We start from the raw sequence: 24,292 nt of genomic DNA, 5'->3' as shown, positions 1-24,292 counted from the left end.
TATGACCAACAGACCTTTTGATAAATGCACACTATTTGTTGATCTAGGCCTTGTTTGACATTCATTTGCGATTTATGTAATATAAATGATTTATCCAATCTCTCCTATACAGGAACATGATATTGACACAACAGAGACCAGTTTTTCCCCGTTCTGATGACTCTAGCAACCAGTGAGAGTTTGTACATTTTGTATTTTTGCAGTGCATGTACACTACATTACCAAAAGTATGTGGACACCTGCTCGTCGAACATCTCATTCCAAAATCATGGGCATTAATATGGAGTTGGTCTCCCCTTTGCTGCTATAACATCCTTCCACTCTTCTGGGAAGGCATTCCACTAGATGTTGGAACATTGCTTCCATTCAGCCACAAGAGCATTAGTGAGGTCGGTCACTGATGTTGGGCAATTAGGCCTGGGTCGCAGTCAGTGTTCCAATTCATCCCAACAGTGTTTTTGTATGGACCTCGCTTTGTGCACGGGGGCATTGTCATGCTGAAACAGGAAAGGGCCATCCCCAAACTGTTGCCACAAAGTTGGAAGCACAGAATTGTCTAGAATGTCATTGTATGCTGTAGTGTTAAGATTTCCCTTCACTGGAACTAAAGGGGCCTAGCCCGAACCATGAAAAACAGCCCCAGACCATTCATCCTCCGCCACCAAACTTTACACTTGGCACTATGCAGTCGTGCAGGTAGCGTTCTCCTGGCATCCGACAAACCTATATTTGTCTGTCGGACTGCCAGATGGTGAAATGTGATTCATCAATCCAGAGAACGCGTTTCCACTGCTCCAGAGTCCAATGGTGGTGAGCTTTACCACTCCAGCCGACGCTTGGCATTGCGCATGGTGCTCTTAGGCTTGTGTGCAGCAGCTCGGCCATGGAAACCCATTTCATTAAGCGCCCGATCAACAGTTAGTGTTAACGTTGCTTCCAGAGGCAATTTGGAACTCGGTAGTGAGTGTTGCAACCGAGGACAGACGATTTTTACATGCTACAGCACTCCTGTTCTGTGAGCTTGTGTGGCCTACCACTTCGCGGCTGAGCCGTTGTTGCTCCTAGACGTTTCCACTACAATTACAGCACTTAGTTGACCAGGGCAGCTCTAGCAGGGCAGAAATTTGACACATTGTCTTGTTGGAAAGTGGCATCCTATGACGGTGCCATGTTTAAAGTCACTGAGCTCTTCAGTAAGGCCATTATACTGCCAATGTTGGTCTATGGAGAGTGCATGGCTGCGTACTTGATTTTATACACCTGTCAGCAACGGGCGTGGCTGAAATGGACAAATCCACAAGTTAAGGGGTGTCCACATACGTTTGTATATACACACAGTATATCCTTCTATATAGTTTTTCCAGTAAATACAAAAGAATGTCACTCCATAATCCTCCTTCAAACTTACTATATAGTTGAGATGTTTAATGTTCTAAATCTGATAAGATAAACCTACTGTATGAGGCTTTCCACATTTTATTTAGTACTTGTGTGTTGTGGTATAGCATCACAAATGTTGCCAAGAAAGTTTATTATAATTCCCTAAATACTCAAGAGGCATGGTCGATTTAATCAATACAAAACTTTATTTACTATAAAAAAGTTAAGGGACAATAAAATTCACACAGGCATCTTCTTGAATTTCCTCAATGTCTGTAAAGGGGAAATCAGAGAACATGTCAATATACAAGGCATTAAACAAACTCAAAAGTCCTAGTTGCTCAACCATAAACATTTACAAGTTTAACTAGGAAATATCTTGCCAGGTCTGGTCCACTTTCACCCAAAATACTTTTTGCTGGCCAGGACACGGCAGCAACTCAACAAGAATGACAAGTCACTGAACCTGAGAACCTTACCTCAACTTTTCAGTACAGCACTGTCACATGCCCACTTTGGCTTGTTGTCAACACCTGTAGGGATGGATGTGCGTCTCTGCCATTCATCCTCAGCTGCTGACACTGAACCCGAGGTCTGGCTCAGGCTGGAACCGAGACTAGAACCCATAGTGACCTCCCTCCAGGACCTCTGGTTGTCCTCTGTTTTATTGCCGTGTGGGGGTGACCCTGACCAGATCAGGGAGATCTCAGCCAGGGACGGTGGTGCAGACTGGAACTTGGGACTCCAGGTAGTCTCCAATGTGCTTGACTCAAGGATCGGTTTTGGACTGTTAGTCTCAGGTTTGATTAGGGAGACCTCCCAGGCAACCTGCGAGGCAGTCAGATCAATGTAGGACAGATCTAATGGGCAGGCTAGTTTGGGTTTCTGGAGGAGCACCTGCTCAGCGGGAGTAGAGGACTTGCTCTCCACAGGTATAGTGAGCCCTGGTGTTTGTGTAGCCTCCTTAGAGTTCAGGTTCAGGGCTTGAGAGGGGGACATAGGGTTGGGAGACTGACACAAGGAGGCCAGGATGGTTGGTTTGGAACCATAGTACTCAACCACAATTCTATTGGGAGGCAACACCGATGTGGACTGTCCCGCCAGTGACAGAGCAGACACAGACAAACTCTGCTCCAAGAAGCCTCGGTCGAGCTCTGAGGGAGACGGGCACTGAAAACTCACGGATGCATCTATGAAGCAAATAGTTCAAATGTCTCACCACCACATGATTTAACGTGCAATTGTTTTATATTGGTTATTCTTAATATGAATTACAATAAATGTCACCTATGCAGAGATTCAAATTGCTTTGCCAAATAAATCTGTTTTCTTACCAGCACTGGTAAACTCCTCATCCATGTTTTTGGTCAATCATTGAATGGTTGCCTAATTACAATGCAGCTTGTATTTAATCTGCTGGTTGATTGTCTCACCTGTTTGGTGATGAGGGCCCTCACCAACAAGGGGGAGGGGGGTATATAATTAAGCAAAAAGGCCCGAGGGGGTGTGGTATATGGCCAATATACCACGGCTAAGGGCTGTGTCCACGTTGTGCATAAGAACAGCCCTTAGCCTTGGTATATTGGCCATATATCACAAACCCCCAAGGTGCCTTATTGCTATTATAAACTGGTTACCAAGGTAATTAGAGCAGTAAAAATAAATATTTTGTCATACCCCTGGTATACTGTCTGATATACCGTGGCTGTTAGCCAATCAGCATTCAGGGCTTGAACCACCCAGTTTATAATGTTGTGATAAAAGTGAGCATTTATCTCTAATTGAATGCATGAATAGATATGAATAGTGTATTCGGTAGACAGAGAAACACCATTGTGAAAAGTCCCTAGTCAGACAATCCGGGCCAGTTAAATATATATATATTTGTGTCCCTTGACAAATCATAGGAACAGATCAATTACTTTATATGAACAGATGGAACCGTGGCAATTCTGCGCGCGCACACCTCTGGTCACGTCACTCCCGGGAAAGCTGAGAGCCTGCAAGAAAAGAAGCGCGCGAGATAGGAACTTAAACGCGGACTAGTGTGTTGTCAGCAATCCAGAAGTGTACCCAGCCCAGCCCGGCAACAATTCGATTTTTTTAACCAACGTGGATTATATACGACGAACAGATTTGCTCCTATAATATAGTTTGTAAATATATGCACGACGTGTCCAACAAAAATATACAATTGAATTTTAGCTAAGGGTGATGGAGGTAAAGCAGAGGGAAATGTCCTGGTGGTCGCGCGGGTAAGTAGTTAGCTAATCGGATTCTAACCTTTGTTATTGTTAGCTACAACAGCTGTTGGATAAACAACAATGTCCACATCCTAATGTTATTTTTAAGAGGACAGGGAGCTATGCACCATTTTATAATATATGAAATTACTGAATGTCATCGATAATTTTTGCGCGTTTACGTGATTTGACCGCCCTTTTGTCACCCAACCAGTTGAGGTCGACGTCAGATGTTGCTAACTACAGTAGTCAAATGATGGCATGAAACAATAAATTAGCAAATGTTCTAATGCATACCGTAGTAATCGGACAGCACAAACGTTTACTAGCTCACATAATCTGTTGCTTGTAGTAAGTAATTTACCTAACTAGGTATCAAAATGCATTGTGTGAGAATTCTGTGACCCAATTCTGTGACCCATCCAAGCAAGCTACTTTTCAGGGAATACAATGCATGTGCGCCCTAGATGTGGAGACCTTGCACTAAACTAGGTGGTGGGCAGTTTGTGTTTGAGAATGTGCTAGCTACTACCCCCTTTGCATGAGATTGATCTTGACCACCACACCCTGTTGCTTATCTTTTTAGAGAGGATGGGGAGGAGGCTATGTATCAGGACACTGACTCTGATGTGGCTGAACAGAGAGACTGTGGAAAGGTCAAAGTGAAGTGGACACAAGATGAGGTGAGTTCATGTCCCCCTTATACATCCCCCACAAATGCTGATCTATAAATGGTTGGTTATTTGTAATGAGCTAGTTACTTAGCTCTTCATAAAATGTGTGTACTTTATTCTCAGGATGACAATCTGAAAGCGTTGGTCCAGAACCGGGGCCCAAATGACTGGAAATACATTGCCAGCCTTTTACCGGTGAGCGAGATTGACAGACTACAGTATATATTCTGTTATATCCAGTTGACAATACAAATAATACAACTGAAGGGTTAAAATAGAAAAGACTCCATTCTGAAGGTCTGTGTGGTTTATTTTGCATTAAATCATTAACTGTATGGTAACCCTGTATGGCACAGAATCGCTCAGAACACCAGTGCCAGCACCGCTGGTTGAAGGTTCTGGATCCAGATCTTGTCAAAGGGCCCTGGACCAAAGAGGAGGACGAGAAGGTTAGTTGTGATGGTGACTATTCTACAATCAGTTCTACTAGACTTCTTTGTGAGAGCAACTTTAGTTGTTGAGTTTTACCAATAGTTGTTCAGTCAGCTCTACCTGCTTTGACTCATATCTAAGGACAGCCTCCGGGTGGCTTGTACTGCTACTCAGAGGCCACATTTTCAGACGGCCACCAACCCTGCATTCCTCTCCACAGGTGATAGACCTGGTGAACAGGTATGGCAACAAGCAGTGGGCTATTGTGGCCAAGCACCTGAAGGGCCGGCTGGGGAAGCAGTGCAGGGAGCGCTGGCACAACCACCTCAACCCGGACGTGAAGAAATCCTCCTGGACAGCAGAGGAGGACCTCATCATCTACAAGGCCCACTGCATGCTGGGAAACCGCTGGGCTGAGATTGCCAAGCTGCTCCCCGGAAGGTTACTGTGTTGACATGTACTCCAGCTAAGAGAGTCACTCTGACATGTCTGTACTGAAATGTCAGGATCACTCAGAACAGCTTATTGGTCTTCACATATTTTGTGATAAATGCAATTGAATGGATTGGAGTTGGATTAGTGTTTGCCTTCATACACTAGCTATATCTTGATTACTACAACATTATGTTCAAATTTCACCTTACAGGACAGATAATGCTGTGAAGAACCACTGGAACTCAACCATCAAGCGTAAGGTTGAGATGGGCTTCTACAGCGGGGTGGATCCTTCTCTGAAATGTCAGCAGATGGAACCAGAGGAGGGCATGGCCCACCACAGTAGAGATCAGCAGGTAGGTTCCTTCTGAAATCAGTTTGACAACATCTGGGCTATGCTCAAACTAATCCTCATTATGTTTTGCTGTGAAACATGATTTGTTATGTCTACAGATGGACTATGGTGGTTCTATGGAGAGGGACCCAGACCAAGACCCCACACTGCCGGTAAAATGCAAACACTGCTAACTTCTATATGGGGGGGAAAGCAGATAAACTTGAGTGTTTTATATTATAAATGCAGTGCATTCGGAAAGTATTCAGACCCCTTCCCTTTTTCTACATTTTATTACGTTACAGCCTTATTCTAAAATGGATTAAATAAAAACAAATCCTCAATCTACACACAATACCCCATAATGACAAAGTGATAACAGGTTTTTTAGACATTTTTTAAAAACAGAAATACCTTATTTACATACGTATTCAGACACTTTGCTATGAGACTCGAAATTAAGCTCAGGTGCATCCTGTTTCCATTGATCATCCTTGAGTGGTAAATTCAATTGATTGGACATGATTTGGAAAGGCACACACCTGTCTATATAAGGTTCCACAGTTGACAGTGCATATCAGAGCACAGTGGCCTCCATCATTCTTAAATGAAAGAAGTTTGGAACCACCAAGACTCTTCCTAGAGCTGGCTGCTCGGCCAAACTGAGCAATCGGGGGAGAAGGGCCTTGGTCAGGGAGTTAACCAACAACCCGATGGTCAGCCTCCCGAGTGGCGCGGTGGTCAATGGCACTGCATCGCAGTGTTGCGGCATCACTACAGCCTGGGGTTCGTCCGGGTTAGGGGAGGGTTTGGCCGGCGGGGCTTTACTTGCCTCATCGCGCTCTAGCGACTCCTTGTGGCGGGCCGGGCGCCTGCAGGCTGACTTCAGTTCATGTTTCGGAGGACGCATGACTCGACCTTTGCCTCTACCGAGTCCGTTGGGGAGTTGCAGCGATGAGGCAAGATCGTAATCACGAAAAAGGGGGAAAAGGCACATGACAGCCCGCTTGGAGTTTGCCAAAAGGCACCTAAAGGACTCTCAGACCATGAGAAACAAGATTCTCTGGGCTGATGAAATCTGACACCATCTTTACGGTGAAGCATGGTAGTGGCAGCATCATGCTGTGGGGATGTTCTTCAGCGGCAGGGACTGGAAGACTAGTCAGGATCGAGGGAAAGATGAACGGAACAAGGTACAGAGAGATCCTTGTGAAACATTTCTAAAAGTCTGTTTGTTTTTGCTTTGTCATTATGGGGTCTGGGGTGTAGATTGATGAGGGGGAAAAACAATTATATCAATTTTAGAATAGGCTGTAACGTAACAACGTGGAAAAAGTTAATGGGTCTTAATACTTTCCGAATGCACTGTATGAAGTGCAGTACATGTAGAGCATGTGCATGTTAGAATATTACCAATTTATACTAATCTTCAGGGTAGTACACATTGCTCTGGTAGCTGTGTGTTCATATTCATTTAATCTATTCTTCTGGATCTCCATTCTAATTTTCAAGCTTATGTCGCTCCCTACAGGAGAATGCCAGTACATCCACTGTGAGAGGCGGACCAAAGGAAGCAGGCTCCCACAAGGCTGTCTCTCCTCAACAGTCAAAGACCCCCAAAAGTGAGCCAAACACCCCAGGAGGTGAACTGAATACCAGTAGCTGGGTGGTGGACAGCTCAGGCTTCCTGTCACCTAACGGCCCAGCCTTAAAAGAGGTGATGGAGATGGTAGATGGGGTAAGAGTGCTGGATGGGTTCATAATACCTCGGTCTTCTGAATTTCACCACATTCATCTACTGCTTTGAATGCAACACCAAATATCTCATTCGATGATCAGATATGTGAAACAAGATGTCTGACTATTTTGGTCTGACTTAGTTTGGCAAATTATATTTATTTTCATAAACTCTTCCTTACTTTGTTTCTGTTTCTTTCCCTCTACCAGGACCTGGATGGCTGGTGTAACATGGCTGTCTTTGATCTGCCTGAGGAGAGCCAGAGCCCAGAGCGGACCCAGTTTCGTCTGGAGGGCAGTGCTCTACAGGAGCTCAGTAAGGGTAACCGGGGGGAGCTGATCCCCATCTCCCCTGGAGGAATCACCCCACCCTCCATACTGACCCGGCGCAGCCGCCGTCGCATCGCTCTGTCCCCTGACTCCAACAACTCCAGGACCCCGAAGAGCACCCCGGTCAAGATCCTGCCCTTCTCTCCCTCACAGGTAATGGCTCAACCACCATTAACTAACACATAGTGAAATGACTTGTCGCTACCATTGTTTTGTACAGAATCATGTTGCCAAAAACACATTTTACCATGTTTAATTTCCCTAAGATTAAATTCCATATTTGTATTTATATGGTACTATTGCAAATGGATGTTAGGTGTAATATTAGAGAAAGGGTTTCTAAATGCATTGTATGTTTCCAGTTCCTCAACATGTGGACCAAACAGGACAACTTTGAGCTGGAGAATCCATCTCTCACCTCTACCCCAGTGTGCAATCAGAAGTCTGGGGTTACCACACCACTACACCGTGACAAGACTCCACTCACACAGAAGGAAAACTCTGTTTGCGCATCCAAGCTTTACCCAAACTCAGTGTATGTAATAAGGCATTATTGACACACAATTGTCTTGTATGCGCTATGTTATTATTGGCATGCAATATGATTAATCTCTCGTAGCAGTAGAGAATTATATTTAGTTTGTCTTTTTATAAAGGTTCATTACACCCAACCACAAGTCAAATCTTGACACCACCCCACGGACTCCAACTCCATTCAAAAATGCCATGGAGAAGTATGGTCCTCTGCGACCAATGGTGAGTCCCTCACTTGCTACAGTTGTCAATGAAAGCACCTGAATTGTCAGATGATTTCTATGGATAATTTATTCAATATCCTGCTGAAAATAGTTTATTTCTATACGTCTTAGCCTCAGACTCCGAATGAGGAGGACTTGAAAGAGGTCCTCTTGAAAGAGGCTGGGATTGAGCTGATTGTGACGGATGAGAGTCCACCCGAGCAAAGACGCAAGCAGGTGGTGAGTATGATGAAAGACGGCAGGAGGAAGTTTACATCACAGGAGGCTGCTGAGGGTAGGATGGCTCATAATAATGTCCTGAACGTAGCAAATGGAATGGCATCAACCACATGGAAACCATGTGTTTAATGTATTTGATACTTATTTGATGCCATTGCCACGAGCCCGTCCTCCCCAAATAAGGTGCCACCAACCTCCTGTGGTTTGCATCTAAGAGGAACGATAATTTACTTACATAAATGATGGTTCTCAGTCTTATGAAATGGTCTGAATATGTGGTCCATTCCTTTGCTTCAAGCATCGACCTCCAATGAAGAAAGTGCGTAAATCTCTGGCTCTGGATGTCATGGACTGCAAAGAGATCGTCACTGCCAGGCATCAGTCCATTAAGTCAGAGCCCAAAACCTGTCCTAAGGTACATTCATTAGAAATTGATTGAATTCTGCTGTTATTGTTGATTATTTTTATTTAACCTTTATTTAACCAGGTAAGCCAGTTGAGAACAAGTTCTCATTTACAACTGCGACCTGGCCAAGATAAAGCAAAGCAGTGCGATTAAAAACAACAACACAGAGTTACATATGGAATAAACAAAACATACAGTCAATAACACAGTAGAAAATCTATATACAGTGTGTGCAAATGTAGTAAGTTATGGAGGTAAGGCAATAAATAGGCCACAGTGCAAAATAATTTAGTATTAACACTGGCGTGATAAATGTGCAGAAGATGATGTGCAAATTAGCAAAATAAATAACAATGTAAATAACTATGGGGATGAGGTAGTTGGGTGGGCTAATTACAGATGGGCTGTGTACAAGTGCAGTGATCAGTAAGCTGCTCTGACAACTGATGCTTAAAGTTAGTGAGGGAGATAAGTGTCTCCAGCTTCAGAGATTTTTGCAGTTCGTTCCAGTCATTGGCAGCAGAGAACTGGAAGGAATGGCGGCCAAAGGAGGTGTTGGCTTTGGGGCTGACCAGTGAGATATACCTGCTGGAGCGCATACTATGGGTGGGTGTTGCTATGGTGACCAATGAGCTAAGATAAGGCAGGGGTTTGCCTAGCAGAGATTTATAGATGACCTGGAGCCAGTGGGTTTGGCGACAAATATGTAGTGAGGGCCAGCCAACGAGAGCATACAGGTCACAATGGTGGGTAGTATATGGGGCTTTGGTGACAAAACGGATGGCACTGTGATCGACTACATCCAATTTGCTGAGTAGAGTGTTGGAGGCTATTTTGTAAATGACATCGCTGAAGTCAAGGATCGGTAGGATAGTCAGTTTTACGAGGGCATGTTTAGCAGCATGAGTGAAGAAGGCTTTGTTGCGAAATAGGAAGCCGATTCTAGATTTAACTTTGGATTGGAGATGCTTAATGTGAGTCTGGATGGAGAGTTTACAGTCTAACCAGACACCTAGGTATTTGTAGTTGTCCACATATTCTAAGTCAGACTAGCTGAGAGTAGTGATTCTAGACGGGCGGGCAGGTGCAAGCAGCGTTCGATTGACGGTGATTTCATCCATTGATTTGTATTTTGTCTTGTCCTTGTGGCAGGCTGAGACGTCTCTCAACTCCTCGTCCTTTTGTATGAAGACGGAAGATAAAGAGGAGAATGTTCTGGATCAGGGCTTCTGTTTAGGACCCAGTGAGAGTGGTGCATATTCCAACCCAGTGCCCCCAACCCCAGTGAGTACTCTAATGAAACGCGACCATTGGCTGCCATCTAAGTGAAATATTTATTTAATAGCTGTCTTTTTCATGTTTATTTTTTATACTATATCACAATCAGGAGTTTTCTAATAGCCTGTAATGCACACATCTATTGTAGTGGTTTTCATTTCTCTATTTGTCTGTTGCATCTGAAGTTATTGATATGCTTTGCTGTGTCCTCAGATGTCCAAGGCATGGGAAGCAGTGGTATGTGGACGGACTAAGGACCAGCTCATAATGACAGAGAAAGCAAGACGTTACCTCCGTTTACTGAAATCCCACGCTCCTAACCGGGCCCTCATCCTGTCCTGAGCTCTCACTAACTTAGTTGTCCTCTGTGCAGACATTTTTGTGTGTTAAACATAGGGTTGCAACATTCTGGGAACTTTCAATAAATTACCTGGTTTTCCTAGAATCAGGAGGGAATAAGCAGGAAATCCGGGATCTTCCAACCATGATTTCTGGAAAACCAGGGAATTTATTGAAAGTTTGCAACCATAGTTAAACACTCCCTAGAGCCCCCTGCAGAAATCTAATTAGCATACTAAAAACATCTCCATCAAAGTGTGTCAGTTTAAACTAGAGATATGTTTTTTTGCATGGGCTGCGTCTTAATCCACTGCATCTGCCGATGTCGCCCTTCCGCATCTGCGGTGAAAGGTGGCAGAGCTAGTGCGGTGTTTGTCAGACTATGAGCGTCACGGGACTCGTCTGAAGTCGGTACAGCCGATCTGTCAACTTCTGTCTGTAGTGTCCGAACAGTTTGGGCTACACACTAATATGACCCCTCTATGGAAAGGCGAGTCTCTCATGAACACGTACATGTCGGTTGTTTTGCTCTAGGACGTAGGACGCTCACAAGACTAGTCTGACGGTAGCCAGTTACCAGTTTAAAAAATGAATGGAAGTATATATGGAGATAGTTTAGTGCCTAGAAATAAGGGGTTAAATACATGTATTAAAAATAAATATAAAAAAAGGTTCCTGATCGTGCTTATATCTCTCACATATCGGACAGACACTTCAAAACAAACTTCCTTTCAATTTTTTTGGGGGGCCATCTGTTTATCAATATATGAAGCTGTTCAATGTGTTTCTATGGGCTAATGGCAGTAAGGCCAAATTCAATGTTTCATCAAATACATACCTCTCTCTCTCTCTCTCTCTCTCTCTCTCTCTCTCTCTCTCTCTCTCTCTCTCTCTCTCTCTCTCTCTCTCTCTCTCTCTCTCTCTCTCTCTCTCTCTCTCTCTCTCTCTCTCTCTCTCTCTCTCTCTCTCTCTCTCTCTCTCTCTCTCTCTCTCTCTCTCTCTCTCTCTCTCTCTCTCTCTCTCTCTCTCTCTCTCTCTCTCTCTCTCTCTCTCTCTCTCTCTCTCTCTCTCTCTCTCTCTCTCTCTCTCTCTCTCTCTCTCTCTCTCTCTCTCTCTCTCTCTCTCTCTCTCTCTCTCTCTCTCTCTCTCTCTCTCTCTCACAATTCTAAATCAAATAGCTAAATGATCCTTGGTTAAAAAAAATACCCATATGATAGTTTAGTAGAACCCTCCCCCCCTGGTTTAGACTTTTAAGGATTAAACATGTTCAATGCAACTGTTCCCAACCTTAGGCTGCGTTTACACAGGCAGCCTAATTATGATATTTTGCCCAATTATTGTCAAAAGAGCAAGGTTTTATGTTACTTAAACAAGGTTTTGTCAAATTGATATCTCGTGCTATGTTGGGCAAGCTTAACTGAACTGAAGTAATGTTTTCTCAGTCCTGGATACTTGTAAATATGAAATGAATGGTATAGTAGGGCAACTTTTATAATGCTATTTCAAGTGTTTCAAATGTAATGAAGTTTGAATTTACACACACCGTTCTCTAGTAAAGGTCTTAACACTGTCCAACAATTGAATAATCCACACTTAAATCACATTTTTGTCATACTCAAATGTAATGTAAATGTCTATCTTATTTTTATTTTGATATCTAAAGTTCACATGTCATTTTGCACTTACATAATTTATATCAGTATTGGAGTTGTTTGTAACTATGTGTTTGTCATGGTTGCATTTGAGTACCTGATCAATCAATAACGAATGGAAACAAGTTTACTCACACAAGCAAACAGGAGGTTGCTGACATGTTTGTTTCCAATGATCTATTTTTACATAATATGTAGTCTACTGTCCACTTGTAGGTTTATTATAGGCTACTATTTGAAGAATAGAAGTATGTGATGTGAATATGCATCACTGTAGAAGATTCATACACTCAGGTTGCCCTATTCCCATGTCCAAAATTTTATAGTTTTCATAAGATTGTGTATGGTACAGGATTTTTCTACTGAAACCTGATAATGTTCTGTGCAGATAACAAAATGTATGAGAAAATCTCATTTGTTGACTAATGTAAACAACCTACAAAATAATAAATTATATGAACAATTTGTATAATTTTCTGTGCATTTACAATGTGTGATTGAAAAAGTAATACACGTATGATGCCATTTTAGAGGTTGCCTTTTTATTGACCTAATCGGTGGGTGAGCTATTGATTTTGTGGTAAATCATAGATGGGCCAGATTAGGAATTGAGTGTGGCTTGTTCCTTGATGAGGACCAATGAAAAACGGACACAATGCTCATGTGACCCTTCCCCTTTTTATGTTGAGGTAAAGGCACATGAGCCCGGTTACGTCTGAAAGGCACTGAAATAGAATGTGAATTTGTATGTAAATGTACAATATTTGCACAGATTATACCAGATTATTTTATATAAAAAAATGTAAATTATTCTGGCCCACATTTCAGACATGTCCAACAAACTTCTGGTTCTGATATCAGAACGCGTTCATTCATTTGCAGCAGTTAACTATACGAATAGGGGTAACGACACTAGCTGTCAGATTGGACATGTCATAAAACAAAGCATCTGAGGAGAGATGATTTAAAAATGTTATTTTATTGAAATATATTTGGGAAATAATAAATTATGTGATTAGGTGGTTGTCTAATAATAATACATACCAAGTCTGAAAATGCAATTACCACCCCATGTCTTTGAAATGGAAGTCTCCAAGGCTTGGAACCCGGAAGCAATTGCGGCTCTTTGGTGACGCTACATTAGAGTGGACCAATTATCTATATATACATCATTGGAGTGGATATGGCCCAGCCTCGTAAGTATAAAGCGTTTTGTTTCCCTTAAATACGATATAAATAAACTTCTTATTAATAGTTGCCACCCCAATTTAGTAATATCGTTTTAGCGGTGATTTTGATATCGGCAAACTCTACAAATGGCGCGTGCAGGTATGTAACGACTGGACTCGAGTCCAGGCTGGAGTGACAGGACCAATGTGGAAGCTAACGTTAGAAGGTAGCTAGGTTGTCGTAGACTCGTAGCTAACTAACTAGGTATTGCTATACATATACCTTACATGTCCATCATCATAATGACCATTGGATTGTATACAAATGTACGTTGTCTGTATTATGATGTCTAGTGAGCTTGTGAAAAATCTTATCGCTCACGTTAGCTAGCTCTAACTAAGTTGGTTAAGGTAGTGAGCTGGTTCCTCTAGTTAAGAAATTGAGTGTTCTAGTGTTATGCATGGGTTGCTGTGCAATGGTTGCATAATCGAGACTACGAACTACTTCACTTTGACTTCACAAGTCTACACTTCTAAAATGGGGAAAAAAATAGTTGCAAACTTTCCTCTTACTGACCTGGCAGTAACCATCATGCATGTGTCCCCACAGGTGTCTTCTGCTTGGTCCTCCTCACCGTGGCTCTCGGAGCCCAGGCTCTAACCCCATCTCACCACCTGTCCCTGTCAGACGTGGAGAGACTTAAGGGCCTCCTAAGCCAACCCTTCACAGACCTGGCATCAGCATACTACTCAATCGTTGGTCTGAGCAAGCTTGGAGCCTCAGTTGCTGATGAAAATGTAAGAACATTTGCTTCTAATTATTGAAGGAAAGAGGCTTGAATGGAGTACCCAAAACATGTAGCCTATGGCATGTTTAGTTACCTAGGCTGTTTTCAATTTAGGCTATTCACTTCCATAATCACCACAATGTTTACCTATGTGTTTTACTGTACAGTTTGTTGCCTTATCAAATCCTTGTTTTTTTCTTTTGCAGGATGCCTGTCAGTTTCTGAAGGCCCAACTGGACCCAATGAGTGTCGACTCCCTCTTCTTCGCTGCTGAGGCCAGTCAGGCCATCTCAGACTGCGAGGTAAGTAGTCCTATAGGGAGCTTACTTCTGTATGACAAAAAAATATGTAATTTGCACCTCCAGTAACATAAACGGTGGCTTGCATGGAATTAAGACAACCTTTATGATGGTGGTTTTGGATGCTCTGCCAGTGAAGTCATCACTTGGCTCTGTTTTCTCCCTCTTTTTATGAATTACTTGTTTAGATACCAGTATCCAACGAGACCCGTGACATCCTTCTGGCAGCAGTCAGCGAGGACTCTACTGTGACACAGATCTTCAGAGCTGTCAGTGCCCTCAGTTCCCTGGGGCTTCCTCTGGCTTCACAGGAAGTCGTCGCTGCCCTGGTCGCCCGTATTGCCAAGGAGGACAACGTCTTGGCGTGAGTAATACCCTCTGGCCTGGCAGATGGAACAGACTTGCTGCTGAATCGTTTCTTTGATCATTTTGGTTTCTGAACTTCATTGTTACTTTGAGTCCTTTCAAACAAACTCTGCTTTTGAACAGATAACGCATTCCAATGGCCATTGATCTAAAGACTTGACACCGTTTTGTCATAGTAAAGTGACTGTTCTTTTTCTTGTCTCTCTGTACAGGATCACCACGGCACTCCAGACTGCCACCCGTCTTTCCCAGCAGGCTGAGCTCGGAGGAATCCTGGAGGAGATTGAGGTGAGTTTCACAAGTCCACCAGGTGGTGCTGTGCTACAGGTTTTTTCGGGTGAATTACTTCGCAAAGTTGCAAATTTCTCACATGCAAACTGGTTTCTCAAGCAGATATGTTGTATTTGAACCTTTCTCTCCCTCTTAAGGATCTGGCAGCACGATTGGATGACTTGGGTGGAGTGTACCTCCAGTTTGAGGAGGGACTTGAGGCGACTGCCCTCTTTGTGACAGCAGCCTACACACTGTCAGACCATGCGGACACGGAGCCTCCTCTGAAAGAGGTAACCTGCTGTCACCATTTATGTGGGTGGTAGGTTTGTGTGAGGGTAGTAGAAGGAAAGCAGGTTCCATGAGGGGCCATGACTTTTTCCTGATCATGTGTTCTGTATTAGATCTCTGGAATGGAACTCCAGAGTAGCTTGCTTACTTTCTCGTGTTCTTATTTCTATTTCTCGTGTATTTTTTTACAAAAAAAATTGTACTACTGATATTGATTACTGCATTGTTGGGAAAGAGCAAGCAAGAAAGGCATTTCAGTGTACTTGTGCAAATGACAAGATAGCTGGGGTTTCAAGTTCTTATCAGATTACTATAAATGTGGAACTAATGTGAGCTGTTATCCCCACAGGACCAGGTGATCCAACTGGTGAACTCTGTGTTCAGTAAGAAGTCCTGGGACTCCCGGTCTGAGGCGTTCAGCGTAGCCTGTGCTGCTGCCGCCCTCTCCAGCAACCGCTTCCACGTGCCAGTCATCGTCAGCACCCAGGGGCCTGCCACAGTCTCCCACAGCCAGCCAATCCTGCATGTAGGCTCTACTCTACTACTCCAGTGTTTATCATCCAGTGACATAAAAAAAAAAAGTATATGATTTGGATGTCATCAATTGGAAACACATTTGAAGGATGTCACATGGATAGTGTTGTTTCTTACTTGAGCCCTAACCTTGTTGACATGAACCCTAGTGGACCTTGAGGAGCAAAAGGTTGAGTGCCCCTGCTCTAGTCCATCACTGGGCGTTGGTCTCCAACACATTTTCTTTTCACTGACCATCCATCTGCCTCCTTGTCTTTACCCACAGCTTCTGGTGACTGACATCCTGTCCAATCCTCTTGCCTCAGCCAGTGTGCTGGTGGAATCTGCTCAAGCTGTAGCCTCTAAGAGCGTCGTACTCAGCCAGGCACCTTTCTCCCTCAGAGAGTAAGTATGATAGACAGACAGATTTGAATTTGTCTGGGCAATAATGTTGCTAGTTGTGTAGATTAATATTGAGTGTTATAGAATCCAAGATTGAATCAAATCTTTGGAGTCAAGGAAATGTCTCTGCTGTTCATGTATGTTATTTGTATGTCAGCGTTGCAGTTTGTAATAATTATTTCCACCTGTTTTACAGTGGCATTTTTGAACTTAACTTCATGGCTGGCCAGCCAGCTAGTGGATATTACCAGTTTACTGTGGCTGTCACTGGGGACAGCCGATTGGTTGCCAATCAGGTTGAGGTGAGTTTGTCTTCTATTCAGGATACATTTATTGGGAATCATTTGGTACCCACTTAGATTAAACAGAATATTCTATATACTATTTGGCAGTTGTGCCAGTTTAGGGGGGGGGGGGCGGCATGGTTCACACATTACCAAGTATGAAAGGTCTATAGTTTTGGATTTGTTATTTTGAGAGAACCATCAATTAGCCTAAATGTTCTAGTTCTTGGAAGTTAAGTCAGTTGCCTCTGGCTTTTGTCAAAGGTTGGCAGTTCATTGTGCTTGCCATGGACGATTATTCCAACAATGTAGCCTTTACATTAGCATACCAAACTTTTTATGTTACTTGACCATGTGTCAAAGCTATTAACCTCTAGCATTTACTTAAGCTTTCTCTGACTCACAATAAATGTGACAATCACCCTGCTTCATTTGAATTTGCACACAAATTTAATCATAAGAATTACATTGAATTCCTTCATCTCTCTCTCTCTCTTTCTCTCCACCTGCCTTCAGCTGAAAGTGAAGGTGTCCACTGAGGTAGCCATCACTAATATGGACCTGTCTGTAGTGGATAAGGACCAGAGCATTGGCACCAAGACATCCAGGTCAGAGAGCCCAACCATGTACATGAAGACCTTTTTAATACTGCCCTTATGAGACCACAGAGGTTGTCCCTACCCATAGCCACACAAAATAAATGTAATGTACGTCATTTTCATTTTCAGGGTGGACTATCCCTTCAAGGCCAAGGGCTCCTTTACTGCAGACAGCCACCAGAACTTTGCCATGACTTTCCAGTTAGTGGATGTCAACACCGGAGTAGAGCTCACCCCCCACCAGGTATTTAACTTTTCCTGTGTAAATTTTTATGTTCATGCTCTCATTCTGTCAACATTGCATTGTGTTACACCTCTTGAGGGTATTTTGTAATGCTGTTTTTTGTTTATTTCCAGACCTTTGTGAGGTTTCACAATCAGAAAACTGGCCAGGAGGTTGTGTTTGTGGCTGAGCCTGACAGTAAGAACCTTTATAAGTTTGAGCTGGACACAGCAGAGAGGAAGTCTGAGTTTGACTCCATGTCTGGGACCTATGCCCTCCACCTCATCGTGGGAGATGCCACCTTGGAGAACCCCATTCTGTGGAACGTGGCTGATGTTGTCCTGAAGTTCCTTGATGAGGAGGCCCCAGCAGCCATCCAGTCCAAGACCCTTTACATGCCCAAACCAGATATCCAGGTTAACAACAAGCCAAACACTTGCATATAATGTGACATTGTGATGAGTTATAATGTAACAATTAGCTTTTTCTCTACTCTTGAGGCTGCTAGTCATAGCTTGAAATGACTGATGAAGATTAGATAAATCTAACTCTGGTGCATTACCCATAGTCGCTGATAGATAAACTAGTTAATTGATCATGCCAGAGAAGCCGATGTTTGGAGGATATATTGGCACAGGTGTTTTTAGGCCCGAGACTAAGTCGAGGGCAGGCAAACCGTGCCAATATATCCTCCAAACACCGGCTTCGAGGGCATTATCACTTTTATACAACGGGTTACCAACATATTCAAATAATGATTCACATATTTGCATTAACATTTTTATTTTGATGAATTTATTCATACTATTTCATCCTTCCACAAGATATAGTTTGTTCTATCGGTTCTGTATCTATGGACGTGACCCAGTCGTTCGTTCTAAATGTTCCATTGCCATACTGGCTGGCAACGTTCTTACCCCTTGCTTGCTTTACATTCACGTCAAAAAGTGCAGCCAGAATAACCGCAAAGTAGCCGCATTTGCATTTGTTTAAGCTGTTTTCTTGTGACATTTATTTGCACACATCCATAACAATGGGTTAATGAGGCGCAATTTTGCCTGGCATAGAAAATGTGCTCACTCGTCAGGACACTGTTGTTCAGCGACGCTAGCCAACAATCACTTCAAACTGAAGCTGGAAAGACTGCAAACTAGCTGCACTTCGTTTCGTTTGACCTTTTTTCAATTGACATTTCTTTGTATATATCCATAAAAATGATTCATGATTTTGACTGGCTGAGAAAAGCTGCCTGCCTGTCTCTCGTCTCGACACGTTGATTACTATGGGACAGCTGGAGATCGAATTTGAATATTGGAACAATGTTGCAAATGTCAGAGAGACGGACAGCAAGGTTTATACAAATCTTGGCTGTTGAAAACTAAATGTTTGTCTAAAAGAAATGTGAGATAATGTCTAGATGCTTTTTATTGTGGAGATCAAGTTTATAAATTGCTTGGCTGGGTTGATGAGACAGTGGATTGCGCAGTCAGATGGAACAGAGTAAATAGGCATTTTAAAGTCATAGATTTAGCCGGTGGTAACTTGTGGAATAGACACTGGCTGGAATGCAGTTTTAACCAATCAGGATTAGACCCACCCGTTGTATAATAAATGGATAAATAACTGGACTTGAATGATGTTCTCCTTTGTAGCACTTGTTCCGGGAGCCTGAGAAGAAGCCACCCACGGTGGTGTCCAACACCTTCACAGCCCTCGTCCTCTCGCCATTCCTCCTGCTGCTTATTCTGGTGAGACTCGCTTTACTTCTCAAAGTTTGGAATAGTTTGAAGTTCAATGGTAACCTTTAGAAAGTGTTCAAATCTGCCTCTATTCAGTCTGTTTTTTATTTACTCAGGCTTTGAATAAAGCCTTTGTACATCCTGAATGAGCCTTGGTTTTTGATTTAACACAACACTTGTTTTCATTTGAAATTGCAGTAGCAATGCTGTATGACATTTTATGTATTTTCTATGACATTTATAGTTTTGAGTGATGACATTATCCTTACTGTGAAAGGCTTGGATCACTATGTTGTGTGCGACCTGGACAATCTATTTTCAGACCCTTTGTACTGTTGTGGTATACTGTTGTGGTATAGTCTCTCCTTCTCTCCCCCTCTCTGTTCAGTGGTTCAAACTCGGGGCCAACATCTCAAACTTCAGCCTCTCCCCCAGCGCTGTGCTCTTCCATGTGGGCCATGCATGTGAGTACTGAGCAATGATGTAGTTCTGAGTCTAGGATTACAATGGAAACTACTGGCATTGTCACTCCACAGATACAGTGGCTTCAGAAAGTATTTACACCCCTTGACCTTTTCCACATTTTGTTGTTACAATGTTTGATTAAAATTGATATAATTGACATTCTACAAAAACAAAAAATACTCAGCAATGTCAAAGTGAAAGGAAAAATTCTAACACAAAAATGTATGAATAATAAAACACTAATATATCTTGATTAGATAAGTATTCACTCCCTGAGACGATACATGTTAGAAACACCTTTGGCAGCGATTACAGCTGTGAGTCTTTTTGCGTAAGTCTCTGATTTACACACCTGGATTGTACAATATTTGCCCATTTTTTTTTTTTTTTTAATTCTTCAAGATCTGTCAAGTTGGTTTTTGATCATTGCTGGAAAGCCATTTTCATGTCTTGCCATAGATTTTCAAGTAGATTTAAGTCAAAACTGTAACTAGGCCACTTGGGAACATTCAATGTCTTCTTGGTAAGCAACTCCAGTGTAGATTTGGCCTTGTGTTTTAGGTTATTGTCCTGCTGAAAGGTGAATTTGTCTCCCAGTGTCTGTTGGAAATAAAGTTTTCCTCTAGGATTTTAGCTGTGCTTAGCAGTATTCTGTTTCTTTTATCCCCCCCAAAACTCCATAGTCCTTGCCAGTGACAAGCATACCCATAACATGATGCAGTTACCACCATGCTTGAAAATATGAAGAGTGGTACTCAGTGACGTGTTGTGTTGGATTTGCCCCAAACATAACGCTTTGTATTCAGGACAAAAAGTTCATTTCTTCGCACAATGTTTTTGCAGTATTACTTTAGTGCCTTGTTGCAAACAGGATGCATGTTTTGGAATATTTTTATTCTGTACAGGCTTCCTTCTCTTCACTCTGTTATTTAGGTTAGTATTGTGGAGTAACTACAATGTTGTTGTTGTTCCATCCTCAGTTTTCTCATATCACAAGCATTAAACTCTGTAACTTTTTTTAAATCACCATTGGCCTCGTGGTGAAATCCCTGAGCAGTTTCCTTCCTCTCTGGCAACTGAGTTAGGAAGGACGTCTGTATTTTTGTAGTGACTGGGTGAATTGCTACATCATCCAAAGCCTAATTAATAACTTCACCATGCTCAAAGGGATATTCAGCTTCTGCTTCTTTTTTTTTTACATCTACCAATCGTTGCCCCTTTTTTGCGAGGCATTGAAAAACCTCTCTGGTCTTTGTGGTTGAATCTGTGCTTAAAATTCACTACGCGATTGAGGGACCTTACAATTATCTGTGTGGGGTACAGAGATTGGGTAGTCATTCAAAAATCATGTTAACCACTATTATTGAACAGAGAATGAGTCTATGCAACTTATTAAGTGATTTTTGTTAAGCACATTTTTACTCCTGAACTTATTTAGGCTTACCATAACAAAGGGTTGAATAATTGACTCAAGACATTCAACTTTTAATTGTTCATTATTTTTGAAAATTTATTACAAACAATTCCACTTTCACATTATGGGGTATTGTGACACAAATTCTCAATTTAATACAAAAATAATAATCAGGCTGTAAAACAACAATGTGGAAAAAGTCGAGGTGTGTGAATACTTTCGGAAGGCACTGTATCTCTTTTTCTGAGTTAATCACCTTTACTCTGTGTTCTTGTTGTTTCAGGCATGCTGGGTCTGATGTACATCTACTGGACTCACCTCAACATGTTCCAGACCCTCAAGTACCTGGCCATCATCGGCAGTATCACCTTCCTGGCTGGAAACCGCATGCTGGCCCAGAAAGCAGTCAAGAGGTATGGCTAGGGCGCTACACTGACCTTGTGTGAGCCCTAGGTTAGGTATGGCTCCTGTTAGCGATCGCAACACAGACTGTCAGAGTTTCTCTCTCTAGAGAGCTCTTGACCATAGGGAGAAAGTTTGACCTCTTTTTAAAATGACAAGGACTCTGGGGCTTTGGGACCTCTTGGTGGTTCTCAGAGATGTGGCTGACTGCCGTTAACTCAGGGCCTACAGTGACACGCTGCCCCCTCAGTGTGTGTGTGTCCCTGGGGCCCCCTGGCCGTGCCGGACTAGCAGAAGAGTGGAGCCTCCACTGTAGAGCGTATGACCACTGGGACCATGAGAGGGCCAGATTGAACTGTGTGGGCAATTCCCATCATGCCTTCCACATGTACAGCTCTCCAAAGGCCATAGAGACACAGCGGTAATAAGTGTGTCACTGGCTGAAGACGTCAAGGTCTAATTGGCCAGCTTTACTGTGGAATTACTGCACCTTGTTCATGCCATATCTGACCGGGTCCTTTCAACCATTTGCTAGTCTAATGATCCTTCTGGTTGATGTGGTGTCAGTGGATTTAATTTCACAATTGATGAAACTTGACTTGTTTCTGCTTGCCTGACTTGCTTTCCTTCTCTAGCCGCTGTCTCCTATAGTGCTGGCCTGTCTCCTTAACTCTCCTGTGTACTCCTTGCTACATTTCTCTTTTTCAGGATTGCCGCAGAGCAAAGTAGTAGGTTGGCAAAGTATAGGAGCCTGCGGTAAAGGCCTGTTTTCTAATAACAAAGGGCCAGTCTTCCAGGCTGAAGTAAGGGCATCCCTATGGACTGCATCCCAGTGTATCCCCATTGCCCTGTATAATGCATGGCTGTGTGGTGCAGTCAGGGCTCACACTCTATCTAGTGTTCTGGCCAGCATCTTGCTCATCCCACCACAAAATCATCTGCTCACCTTTTTACAGCTGGGACTATAAACCCAAAATTATCCACACCGACCATACCGATCACTCATCGCAGGTTGCTGCTATCGTTCATTACGATAAGTAGCCGATTACTAGAGAAATGTGAAGTACGATATGAAATGAGTTTGCTAATATGGGTGATTTGTTAATGGGACAATTGATGGCTACAACCATCAAACTAGTAGTAGTTTTAAATAATAATATAAAATAACTGGTGCATATTAATGTTATAAACGTAACGTTCTATTTATCATTATCGCGTCAATTCAGGCAATTTATCGCGATATGGGATTTTTGTCCATATCACCCATCTCTATCACCTTTTTAACATCCTGTCCATGTCACCATTTATTCATCTTCATATTGCTTGCCGTTGTACATGGTTATTCTCAGATGCAACGTGTGAGAATAACCCTATGTCATCCTGATTGTTCTGCAGTTCATGTTCTGTTGCGGAGAAAGTCCTGTACACTTCATCTTTATGCTGTAAAGAAATGCATGAAGAAGTTTTACACATCAGATGTGTTAAACATGTATCTAGGACTTGTCATTCAGTTAACAGGCTTTAAATTAGATGATTGTTTAAGGTCTTTGACTGTCAGGTAGTTGACGCATACAACAAACATTCTAATATATGTATTTTTTTCTCTTGCAGACTTGCAAGTAAATGACAGAAGATTGAAGAAGATTTAAAGATGCTTCATTTTTGGTTTTCAAGGATTCCTTTATGGACACATCATCAACCATCAGACTGTCATCAAAGGCATGTTATTCTGTGAATCCAATGGACAATTTGAAATGCAGATTGACTTTTTTATTTTTCAACTTGAAAATAATGAATGTTATAATCAAAGGTGTTGGTAGAGGGACAGGACAGAGGGACAGGACAGATGCTCACTGACACTACTCCTATTGAGGGCTGGAAAGCTAACCATCCTTGCACTTCATTTTTCTGTGACTTTTTTGCAAATGCCTTATTTTTTTTTTCATGGCAGGTTTGGGGATATAATTTGTGGTTTCATAATGAAATCGGGATGGATTTGTTTTTTTGTAAGTTCCTGTTTCTCTGTGCCCATCTTACCACTGTTGCGTCAAAATTTGCGTCAAGAAGTGAACCATTTGATTTTTTAAAGGCCTTTTGATGTAAGTTTGACTGTGGGCTTCACTGACATGTTCATCATAAATCTGTATTGTATTTTTGTCTTCTCACTGAATTACATGTGGAGGGTGTGGATCTATTTTCCCCTTACAATAAAGACCTAACCCTCTCTAGAACAAAATAGTTGCTGGGCAATTCTAGAAAATCCTGTTTTTGTAATGAAATGAAGAAAGAAATGGGGATTAATGAGTGTACTGCTTTTTCTTCTGGGTGCAATACACACTTTAGTGTTATTCTATCATTTTTATTTTTTAAAAGTAATTAAAATAGTAGTCCTTTTACTCTTGCTTTATTGTGAAAGCTGTGCGGTTACATTCTTCAGTACAGTTGTGTTTGACAGGGTAGTGTATGAACTGAGCAATGTGTTAACAGCCTTTTCTGTCCTCAGAAAAAAGTAAGTATCGTCATGGCATATACTTTCAGGTAATTTGAAGGGATGTGTTTAGGGTCGGAGATGGCCAAATAAATACTGATTGTCTTCACTTTATCCTTCACTACATAGAAGTCTGGAAGAGAACAGTAAGTAGGAATGTCAGTCAAATCATGTGACAACACACACTTCACATATTACAAATTGGCAATGTACACTCCCCTACGTATTTATTTGGACAGTGAAGCTAAAACTTGTAATTTGTCTCTGTACTCCAGCATTTTGGATTTGAGATCAAATGTTTTATATGATGCGACAGGACATAGTGTCCCCTTTTATTTGAGGGTATTTTCATATCTGTTTTAC

General features: G+C 42.3%; 3 protein-coding genes across 6 annotated transcripts; 2 read left to right on the top strand and 1 right to left on the bottom strand.

Annotated features, from left to right (window-relative positions):
* The first annotated feature begins 112 nt into the window (after nt 1-112).
* LOC121574823 (myb-related protein B) lies at nt 113-10,965 on the top strand. 2 transcript variants are annotated; one of them, XM_041887435.2, is made up of 15 exons: nt 113-178; nt 4,210-4,306; nt 4,421-4,492; nt 4,654-4,746; nt 4,950-5,170; nt 5,376-5,520; nt 5,618-5,671; nt 7,030-7,236; nt 7,446-7,718; nt 7,928-8,100; nt 8,222-8,321; nt 8,435-8,542; nt 8,841-8,957; nt 10,101-10,232; nt 10,440-10,965. In XM_041887435.2, exons 2-15 carry the CDS (start codon nt 4,229-4,231, stop codon nt 10,566-10,568), a joined length of 1,902 nt encoding a protein of 633 aa, XP_041743369.1. In that variant the 5' UTR covers nt 113-178; nt 4,210-4,228; the 3' UTR covers nt 10,569-10,965. The 2 variants fall into 2 exon arrangements, with proteins under 2 accessions (XP_041743369.1, XP_041743368.1); XM_041887434.2 differs by lacking the exon at nt 113-178 and adding an exon at nt 3,402-3,635.
* si:ch73-303b9.1 lies at nt 1,564-2,807 on the bottom strand. The gene is made up of 3 exons (XM_041887436.2): nt 2,715-2,807; nt 1,860-2,570; nt 1,564-1,653 (listed from the first exon to the last, which is right to left on the bottom strand). The coding sequence occupies exons 1-2, from the start codon at nt 2,737-2,739 to the stop codon at nt 1,861-1,863; spliced, it is 735 nt and encodes a 244-aa protein (XP_041743370.2). The 5' UTR covers nt 2,740-2,807; the 3' UTR covers nt 1,564-1,653; nt 1,860.
* A 2,369-nt stretch (nt 10,966-13,334) lies between the features above and the next one.
* LOC121574822 (dolichyl-diphosphooligosaccharide--protein glycosyltransferase subunit 2) lies at nt 13,335-23,835 on the top strand. 3 transcript variants are annotated; one of them, XM_041887430.2, is made up of 16 exons: nt 13,335-13,413; nt 13,997-14,184; nt 14,381-14,476; nt 14,662-14,837; nt 15,052-15,127; nt 15,268-15,402; nt 15,750-15,926; nt 16,200-16,318; nt 16,512-16,617; nt 17,116-17,207; nt 17,328-17,442; nt 17,556-17,837; nt 19,074-19,169; nt 19,549-19,624; nt 21,323-21,452; nt 23,053-23,835. In XM_041887430.2, the coding sequence occupies exons 1-16, from the start codon at nt 13,401-13,403 to the stop codon at nt 23,066-23,068; spliced, it is 1,893 nt and encodes a 630-aa protein (XP_041743364.2). In that variant the 5' UTR covers nt 13,335-13,400; the 3' UTR covers nt 23,069-23,835. The 3 variants fall into 3 exon arrangements, with proteins under 3 accessions (XP_041743364.2, XP_041743366.1, XP_041743365.1); XM_041887432.2 differs by lacking the exon at nt 13,335-13,413 and adding an exon at nt 13,519-13,546; XM_041887431.2 differs by lacking the exon at nt 13,335-13,413 and adding an exon at nt 13,577-13,613.
* Nucleotides 23,836-24,292: the final 457 nt, after the last annotated feature.

The sequence above is a fragment of the Coregonus clupeaformis genome, chromosome 10 (genome assembly GCF_020615455.1).
Source record: "Coregonus clupeaformis isolate EN_2021a chromosome 10, ASM2061545v1, whole genome shotgun sequence".
Classification (NCBI taxonomy): Eukaryota; Metazoa; Chordata; class Actinopteri; order Salmoniformes; family Salmonidae; genus Coregonus; species Coregonus clupeaformis.
Note: the sequence above shows the minus strand (reverse complement) of the source record. Positions and strands in the feature narration are given on the sequence as shown.

Excerpts from the sequence above, each read along its gene's own strand:
- si:ch73-303b9.1 (XM_041887436.2), bottom strand. The coding sequence starts at position 2,739 with ATGGATGAGGAGTTTACCAGTGCTG. Across the intron at positions 2,571-2,714 it reads TGAGGAGTTTACCAGTGCTG|ATGCATCCGTGAGTTTTCAG; the intron begins GTAAGAAAACAG and ends TTTGCTTCATAG.
- LOC121574823 (XM_041887434.2), top strand. The coding sequence starts at position 3,595 with ATGGAGGTAAAGCAGAGGGAAATGTCCTGGTGGTCGCGCGG. Across the intron at positions 3,636-4,209 it reads ATGTCCTGGTGGTCGCGCGG|AGAGGATGGGGAGGAGGCTA; the intron begins GTAAGTAGTTAG and ends TTATCTTTTTAG. Across the intron at positions 7,237-7,445 it reads TGATGGAGATGGTAGATGGG|GACCTGGATGGCTGGTGTAA; the intron begins GTAAGAGTGCTG and ends TCCCTCTACCAG.
- LOC121574822 (XM_041887431.2), top strand. The coding sequence starts at position 13,592 with ATGTGGAAGCTAACGTTAGAAG. Across the intron at positions 14,185-14,380 it reads CCTCAGTTGCTGATGAAAAT|GATGCCTGTCAGTTTCTGAA; the intron begins GTAAGAACATTT and ends TTTCTTTTGCAG. Across the intron at positions 15,403-15,749 it reads CGGAGCCTCCTCTGAAAGAG|GACCAGGTGATCCAACTGGT; the intron begins GTAACCTGCTGT and ends TTATCCCCACAG.